The following is an 8239-nucleotide window of genomic DNA, read 5'->3' on the forward strand; positions in this document are numbered from 1 at the left end:
CTTAAATTTTTAATTTACACCCTAAATGTTCGATGGGACTCAAGTCAGGGCTCAGTGAAGAAGTTTTTAGCAATTTCGACACATTCCACAAAATCCATTCCCGCACTGTTGCTTCCGTGAGCTTCGGGTCATTGTCTCATCGAAAATAACAAACCTTTGACATTATTTTTTCAGATAAAATCCCCAAGTTTTCCTTTGGTATATTTACGATTTACGAGTATGCCGCTGTTCTAAATTGCTCTCCCCCCTTCCCATAATTTTTTGGCCATTTTTTTTCCACGTTCAGAAGCAACCTTAAATAATACAAAAGTACCATCTTTTCACCCTTGCTTTTTTTTACTGTAGCTTACATGGCTGGTAGCTCAGAATAGCCGATAAAAAAAAATCGAAACATAAGCGAATTCACGCCTCAAATTGAAGATCTTTCCAAATCCATCGGTGTATTGCTATTCAAAAGCTATCGATCAGTTTTTGAGAAGAAAAGCTATAAATTTGATTAAAAAAATGTAGTACATACTCGGTTAAATAGCAGGTAAACAAGGGAAAAACCGCAATTGTAAAAAATCGCCCATTGCACTACCGGTGACGAAAGCAGCTTTAAAAAAATTAACAAAAATCAAAAGATAGTATTTTTGTCCTACTTAATGCTGTTTTGGAAGTTTAAAAAAATAATATTGAGGTAAAAAGTTAACAGGAGGATAGGAATTTACAGCCACCTGGTAAAAGCATGTCTATTCATTGTCCGTTAATGAAATGCATTTTTCCTATACCATGTACTGACATGCACCTCCACAACATCGCAGGTTGTCGACTATGTTTAACAGTCGGAACAGTGTGAATTTTCTGGTCTGCATTTGGCTTTCCCCATACAATTTTCTTCCGTTTTAATCTAAAGTAGTGAAACTTGGTTCCGTGAAAGGAAACTTGTTTGCAAAAATCTAGAGGCTTTTTACTGTATTCCCCAGCAAAATTTATTCTCTCGATTCGAGTTGTTTTAGAAATGTATGGTTTCTTGGGGGCTAATCGTCCTTTAAAATGATTTTTGCTAAATGCTTCGCGAACAGTTTTTATGGATATTGGTCACTTACACAATGAATTTGGGAACACTCTTTTTGAAATTTCGTTTAATTTCGTTTACAATTAATTGTATGATTCATCGTTTACGCTAAATATGCTTTTTCTTCCTCGCCCGATTTCATTCTTAAGCGTTCCTTCATACCGGTATTTATTTATGACTTTGGGTGTTGTGAAATGTGTTTTGCCAACAACTGAGCCGATTTGTCGCATACCTTTATCTTGAGAAAAAAGTTTAACTATAATTTTCCTTTCGGGTGCGTTAGGGTTCACATCGCCCAGTCTTCATCAGGAAAATTTTCTATTGGGAATTTATAGGGGGTGCACGTAGCGTATGGAATAAATTCATTTTCTCAGTATGGGACTAAAAAAAAATTTTAATTTTTGTATACGTCGACTTTAGTTTAAAATTCCACGAATTTTGGTTGGACAATGTGACCTGTGACGTCACTATTATTTCCAGATATGACGCCAGTTTGAATTTTTTTAACGGTCACCCACGTTTTAGATCATTTTCTGAGAAAGGGCGTACTTTTTTACCTACACAACATTAGCTTTTACAATGTTATGTAGCAACTTTTTTATAAATTCTTAAAAATATATTTTTCTATATGGTACTTACCGCAAAATGGACACGCATTAAACGGATCGGGGTAATTTTTCGTTGATTTATTTGATAGGTCTGTTTATTTATTTTCATAGAAAAGGCATTTTTACTCGTTTAACACGAAACAATCCAATAATGTTTAAATTTTCATGTTTGTAAGTTTTGGCTCGTCTTCGTGAATGTTTAATTTCAAATGAAAATTGCGTCATAATGCATTTATTCATAGAAAAAAAATTTTGAAATTCTTGTAATGATTCGCAATGGCGATAGAGCGCGAACACAATAAAGATGTGTGTTTTACATAACAACAAATATCCGAATAGAAAATATTTTTTTTTATTTGAGAATTTATCAAAAAATTTGTTATGTATCATAATGAAAAACATTATATTCAGTACGTAAAAAGGTGCACGTTTTTACAGAAAATTATCAAAAACAGGGATTATCATTAAAAAAAATGAACACCACGTCTAGAACTATGATGACTTCACAGTCCATATTGTCCAACCAAAATATGAGGAATCTCAAACTAAAGTCGGCGTGTCCAGGAATTCGTCATTAATTTAATTTTAGACCAAAAAAATGAATTTATTCTATATTTTATGTACACACTGTATATTTATAATAGCCCTCTCACAACTGTGTTGCATTTGAACTTGTCTACGCAGTACTGACAAATCAAAACTTTTATGAAGAGCACTCCCATGAGTTTTTATGAATTTTTTTCTTTTTTGTTGTTATTTGGTTCTTTTTAAGCTCAGTTTTTGCGTAACTACCATAGCATTTTTATATTAAATCGCCGATTAACGCTAATATGCAATTATTTAATTCCTTTATTTGGACTAACGATGTTTTGAATAACATAATAGATGCCTTAAACTCCTTGTTCAAATAAAGTTGATTACGACCCAAAGGATATGAAACAATTGATTTTGAACAAGGTGCGCTCAATTTTGTCGCAAACTGTAGATGTGAATGCACTTAAAAAGGTCGAATTTAGATGCACAAATAAATTTCAAAACTGCTTACGTGGTTCCGGGCGGGATCGTCACGGTGATCAAACGGAAAGAGTCTAATCAGTCGATGATTCTGAGCAGATACACCAATCCAATACTACCTGTATGTGGACATTCATAATCGCTTCGAGTTGGTCCACATATTTGATAACAGATTCTTTAATCTCATATATAATATAATTATCGTATAAATAATCGTATAAAAAAATATGCGTCTGTTCAAATCGTAAAATTTATGCATATCCATTTCAACCAATGAAAATCGAGGGTTGGCTTAGCGATGTAATAGGCGTTTTTAAATGGAACGCATTCCAAGGGGATTTCCGACACAAACAAAGTTTACCCCATAGCTGCATTATATTATGAATTAATTGATTTATTGTCGTTGGTACCGTGTAACGTACTGTATTTAGAACTAGGAAAGCCTAACATCTATTATTTTTTTGACACTTTAATGAATTAATTACAATTTTAATGGAAAATGAGTAATCAATTTCAATTAATCAGTTCAATTAATGTATAAGATATACATTCTTTACAAGTCCTTTGTTAACTAACAGCTGGTTTATGTCAATCTGTCAGACATCTTCAAGATTGAAGTTAGGAATGTAAAACCGTTAGCAATAGCCGTTACGAATTAAAATTAATTTTTGTTTATGTTTAAGTAAATTAGCAATATTTTTCCTTTTGCAGTTACATAAATGTGAATTAGAGGTGCGTAAGATGTCTTTTTACAAACTGGAAGTAAGCGATTCCATTGCAAAGTTACACGAAGATCAAATTGCTCACTATGGACTTTCATCTGCAAAAATCTTTATGGATTGTAAGTTATTATTTAAACGTAAATTTTAAACATTTTTCGTAAATAAGAATACTTTTCAGATAAGGTATACATAGAAAAAAAAGTAAAAATCTTAATGGTTTATTTGGCAAGATGGTATGAGCAGAAAACCAATCTGAGTACAGAGCTCATTAGTAATATGCTTATTGAGAAGTATAAGCAATTTTGCTCTCAGTTAGAGCCTAGCTTGGAGGTTTTTTATGTAAGTACGTGGGAACCTAGATTATCCGAACTAATTATTGCAAGTCATTGTCTGAAGCAACTGTTTTGTTAGAACAATCAAATTTGATTTGTAAAAATATAGGAATTGTTTATTTTATAAATAAATCAGTGTAGGCAAATAAAAAAACATACATTTTTGTAGTAAACTACACGATAATTACTAATAATGACATTACAATATAACTCTAAAATCTTGGAGAGACCTTACACTGAGATGCAGATGTCTGACAATTTTTTAGTAGTTTCTTTACATTATGTACTTGATAATTTACTTATTAAGTTGACACTATTTTTGAAAAAAATTTATGTTTCTTAAATCTCCGTTTCGCAGTTTGTCTGCAAGAAACAAATAGCAAAACTTTTCCCATTTATCTTTTGCCTTTGCTATGTATTTATCAAAGTAAGTTATTGCTTCTTCATGTGTTATATGACCACTGACTGTTTCTTTGTTTTGTTCCACCTCTTTCAAATTTTTCGCACTCCTTAAAATGTTATAATAATTTATTGTGTCCATTGCTCTTTTATTTCCTAGTAACCATTGTTTCATAGGACTATTACACTCATTTAAGGTATTATAATCCTAGCTTTTCTGCCAATGTAGGAAGAGTGATTATATATCTTCATCTTTCTATTGATCAATCACATTAGGATTTACCTCCTCAAATTTCTCCAAGAATTTTTTATTACATTTCCTAATATTGTATATCACTTGAACATGACAGGCGAAATCTGCGCAATTGGTCTTTTATCACCAATTTTAATGTCGTCATTTAATCTTAGCTGGCTTTTTTCATAAACATTATAAAATACATATAGTTAGCATATTAATAAAATCTTCAAAGTATTGCGAGCGCGTTTAATAAGTGCCAACTACTGAATTCTAATTCGGTAATTGGTTATCATCAGTGATCACCCCGGATGTTTTTTATCTAATTTTTTCTGTTGCTACCCAATTTTTATACAGATTTCATCAAAAGTCTGGTTCAGATGTTATCATTTTCGGAAAATCTAGATTATACCACTTATGTACTATCCTTCTGGAGAAACAAATATGCACCTAGAGAGCATGCATAATCGTTTTTTAGAATGAACTTTCCAATATTCTTGCACCACCTGAACCAATTCAATCCAAATTTTCGATGGTTTGTGAGGCTGCAAATGAAGACATACTAGAAGAAGAAATACTGATGGAGAAAAAAGAAGAACTCTATATCTTAGAAAATAATTACAAAATTGTCAGTAGACCTTTTTTTAGTACAGATTTTCCATAAAATCAAATTGTTACAGGAAAAATACTATTTAGATGCTTTAAAAAGACGAATGGAAGCTTTAAAAACCTGCCACCAGCTTCTGGAGAAGATAGAGATTGCCCTGAAAATGTATGACTTAGATACAAAACTCAAACGAATTGAATTATCAAACCCTGTAAGAAAAGAAGCAGTTGATAAATTGCTAAACAGTGCCGGTAAGGATGTGTTTATGACGCTTATTAATGATGGGCAATACGCAAGGTTGGAACAATAATGTTCTGAATATGACCAATTATTTTGTAAATTTATTATGTATGTATATATCTATATTGGTACCAGGAAAAATTACGAAAAATATATCAATTATAACTTTAATATAATAATTGTTCTTTTAATCCATCAATTGCAAATTATCAAATTTTTCAGTATCATAAAATGTCGCTTTAACTAGACGTCCCCCAAAGAACCGGCCGTTCAAGTCCACTACTGCTTTGATGGCGCTCTCGATGCGCTGAAACTCCACGAAAATTCTTACAGTTTCTTCTGGTATAACATTAGGAACTTCATGTATAATACAGCTGGCCACTGGACCGTATTTAGTGTTGCATTCGTCTTTCACCTCAGGCTCCAAATCGTCATCGACCTCACCGGGACCCACCATGTTTTTAAGGAGAACCACCTAAACAATATTCAAAATTAACTTGCATAAATATTTTCCACCTTTACCTTGCTGGGATTCTTCATAATTTCCGTAATCGGAGGATCTTTTTTCTCTGGAAAATCTACAACAGGGGGCGGAGGTGGCATAATGTCTTTTTCATGGACAATTCTTCCCCCCCTTTTGGATGTTTTCTCCACTTGAAGGGCACTCGACATGCCTTGTTCCATTCGACCCAAACCTTGCCCTTCCTTAAAGCCATATCTTGCCATTATCTTCGCAGCCACTGAACCTCCATAAGGAGTCGGTTGGGGCTTATTGGGGAAAATTGGTGAAGCTTCTGCAGGAGTATCTTGCAAACTCGGAGGAGGTGCTATAGCAACACCACCAGTAGGTCTGACAGGTTTTGGACGCTCCTCTTCTTCTTCATCATCTGCCCATCGTCCTATGTCACAATTTTTCTTGTAGTATAAATTAAATTGAAGAGTAATTTGGTTTTAAGTACCAGCAAATCCACTTCCAATAGAAGGTTGACTCATTTGTGGGGTGGAAACTGCAGGTATTTGATGTGGTGGACTGTCATCAGGTTCACTGAATCTACTCTTACGTTTTCTGTCTTTTCTCCTCTCAATGTCCCTTTCCCTTTCTCGCTCTCTCTCTCTTTCCCTATCTCGGTCAATATCTTTATCTCGACTTTCCCTGATTTCTTTGACCACTTTTTCATACTCATTTGGCCACAAAGGATCATATTCATCAATTACCTTTTAAACCAAAAAATTGTGTTGAATTCAATATCACACTTTTTTTGTTTCAACATTAAGATATATATAGTGTTCATCCATGAATAGTCAAGCCAACTGAGAGCAGAAGTATTATAAATCGCATGAGTATTATAATACTCTTGGTGTGTTAGCCTAATTGATGAAGATATACAGATTCTGCATTGAGTTACACCTCTTTTTTGTTGGGTTCAGTTGCTATCTGATGATGAAAGTTTGTAAACAATGTTTTCAAAGCAAAACTGACACAAATGTGAGGAAAATTAAAAAGTGCTATAGAGCAGACAAAAGTTGTTAAAGTCAACTTTGAAATTTCTAATACAGTTTTGTTTAAATGTTTTTTTTTTCAATTTAAAAGAACCCTACAAAAGAATTTTACTTACCAAAAAAGGAAGAAAGTATCTCTATGTTAATATTTCAGATGTTACAGATGTTAAATTAAAGATATTGTACTCATTAGTTACTTAGAAGTATTCTTAGTGACATGATAGAATTTTAATATTTGTATTATGAATTGAAATTCTATTTGCCAAAAGGACATAATTATCACTAATATGATTCTAATAATGATAAAAAAAAACTTAGACATTTTATCTAATAAATCGAATAAGATAACCTGTAACATAAAATAGCCAAATTTTAGTAAATAGCAAATGAATGGTAATTTTTTTGTGTATAAACACATTAAAGTAAAAATTACATGCAATGGAAAACCAAAGCATCAAAGATCTTACCTTCCAATCAAATTCACTTCCATATATGCCAATGGGACCACTTAAAATAGGCAAGCGATTGTCAGGTCTGGGAGTGAATGGAAGCAACCCTTCGTCCTCTTCCCTTTTGCTCTTTAAATCAATCACAGGAGCTAAGCTAACTTTACGAGCTTGATCCCTTTTAGGCTGAGTTACAGAGGCTTTTTTGAGCTGCAGTTGGGACTGGAGCAATTTTATTCCTGAAGACCAGCCCTGAATCTTTTCTTGCGTGGTCGTCTCGTAGTCGTCATACAGCGACATCATTGATATATAGTGTGATAATTTACGACGTATGCTAGGGGAACGTTAAGCGTAAGAAAGTTAAGAGTAATGTTGGAAAATTAAAGTTATTTTGTACTTTCCACTTGTTTTATTTATATTGACTAATCAAGTATGGTCATGAAGTGACATGCTATAGACATAAAACAAGCGACTCTCCGCCATTGGCAGTGCTGTCATCATTGAAGCAACAGTAAATTACGTGACGTAGTCTGGTATGCTTTTAATTTATTTTATCATAGATAATCATTACACACTATAGGAACGATCTTAAATATAATACTAAAGTGCACTCATATTATATTTCCTATACGAAAGAATATGACACGTTTAAATTATAGTTAATTTTACTCTTCATATATAGCACATTTAAAACATCTGTTTATTCACAAGGTACGTTTGCATCGCAAAATCGTAGGCTTAATGCCTAGGAGGGAGTGAGGAAGAACCCGAAATTTGTCTCTCTTCCATTAATCCTGTAACTCTGTGTCTGAGATCTGCAGTGATTCGTTTTTTGCATATAAAGATAACAAAGATGAACACACCTAAACGTTCAAAATAATGATCATTAGTATTCTTCCGTAACGGTAGCTTTAAAAATTACTCTTCTACCTTGAAGACCAGTTATGTTGTCGACTACAATCTGCATTACAGCATAAACATTATCATTGAGATATTTAATCGTAATATCGATGAAGGATAAGGCAAGGTCGCCTATCCAAATAAAACCCATCAGGACTGCCAATTTGATAACCAGCACT

At 33.1% G+C, this 8239-nt stretch overlaps 2 protein-coding genes across 2 annotated transcripts; one reads left to right on the forward strand and one right to left on the reverse strand.

Moving 5' to 3' along the window:
- Positions 1 to 3271: 3271 nt before the first annotated feature.
- Positions 3272 to 5574, forward strand: LOC136348749 (uncharacterized). Its single transcript, XM_066299879.1, has 4 exons — positions 3272 to 3520; positions 3580 to 3740; positions 4846 to 4995; positions 5048 to 5574. Exons 1-4 carry the CDS (start codon positions 3421 to 3423, stop codon positions 5282 to 5284), a joined length of 648 nt encoding a protein of 215 aa, XP_066155976.1. The 5' UTR covers positions 3272 to 3420; the 3' UTR covers positions 5285 to 5574.
- On the reverse strand, positions 5368 to 7608 carry Spf45 (splicing factor 45). The gene is made up of 4 exons (XM_066299876.1): positions 7182 to 7608; positions 6174 to 6429; positions 5737 to 6113; positions 5368 to 5689 (listed from the first exon to the last, which is right to left on the reverse strand). The coding sequence occupies exons 1-4, from the start codon at positions 7461 to 7463 to the stop codon at positions 5402 to 5404; spliced, it is 1203 nt and encodes a 400-aa protein (XP_066155973.1). The 5' UTR covers positions 7464 to 7608; the 3' UTR covers positions 5368 to 5401.
- Between the last annotated feature and the right edge of the window lie 631 nt (positions 7609 to 8239).

The sequence above is a fragment of the Euwallacea fornicatus genome, chromosome 35 (genome assembly GCF_040115645.1).
Source record: "Euwallacea fornicatus isolate EFF26 chromosome 35, ASM4011564v1, whole genome shotgun sequence".
Classification (NCBI taxonomy): Eukaryota; Metazoa; Arthropoda; class Insecta; order Coleoptera; family Curculionidae; genus Euwallacea; species Euwallacea fornicatus.

What these genes read in the sequence shown, in the direction of transcription:
- LOC136348749 (XM_066299879.1), top strand. Translation starts at nt 3,421, where the DNA reads ATGTCTTTTTACAAACTGGAAGTAAGCGATTCCATTGCAAAGTTACAC. An exon ending in TGCAAAAATCTTTATGGATT is followed by an intron (nt 3,521 to 3,579) that starts GTAAGTTATTAT and finishes AATACTTTTCAG; the next exon opens with ATAAGGTATACATAGAAAAA. An exon ending in TAGAAAATAATTACAAAATT is followed by an intron (nt 4,996 to 5,047) that starts GTCAGTAGACCT and finishes AAATTGTTACAG; the next exon opens with GAAAAATACTATTTAGATGC.
- Spf45 (XM_066299876.1), bottom strand. Translation starts at nt 7,463, where the DNA reads ATGATGTCGCTGTATGACGACTACGAGACGACCACGCAAGAAAAGATT. An exon ending in GAAGTGAATTTGATTGGAAG is followed by an intron (nt 6,430 to 7,181) that starts GTAAGATCTTTG and finishes TTGGTTTAAAAG; the next exon opens with GTAATTGATGAATATGATCC. An exon ending in TATTGGAAGTGGATTTGCTG is followed by an intron (nt 6,114 to 6,173) that starts GTACTTAAAACC and finishes ATTGTGACATAG; the next exon opens with GACGATGGGCAGATGATGAA.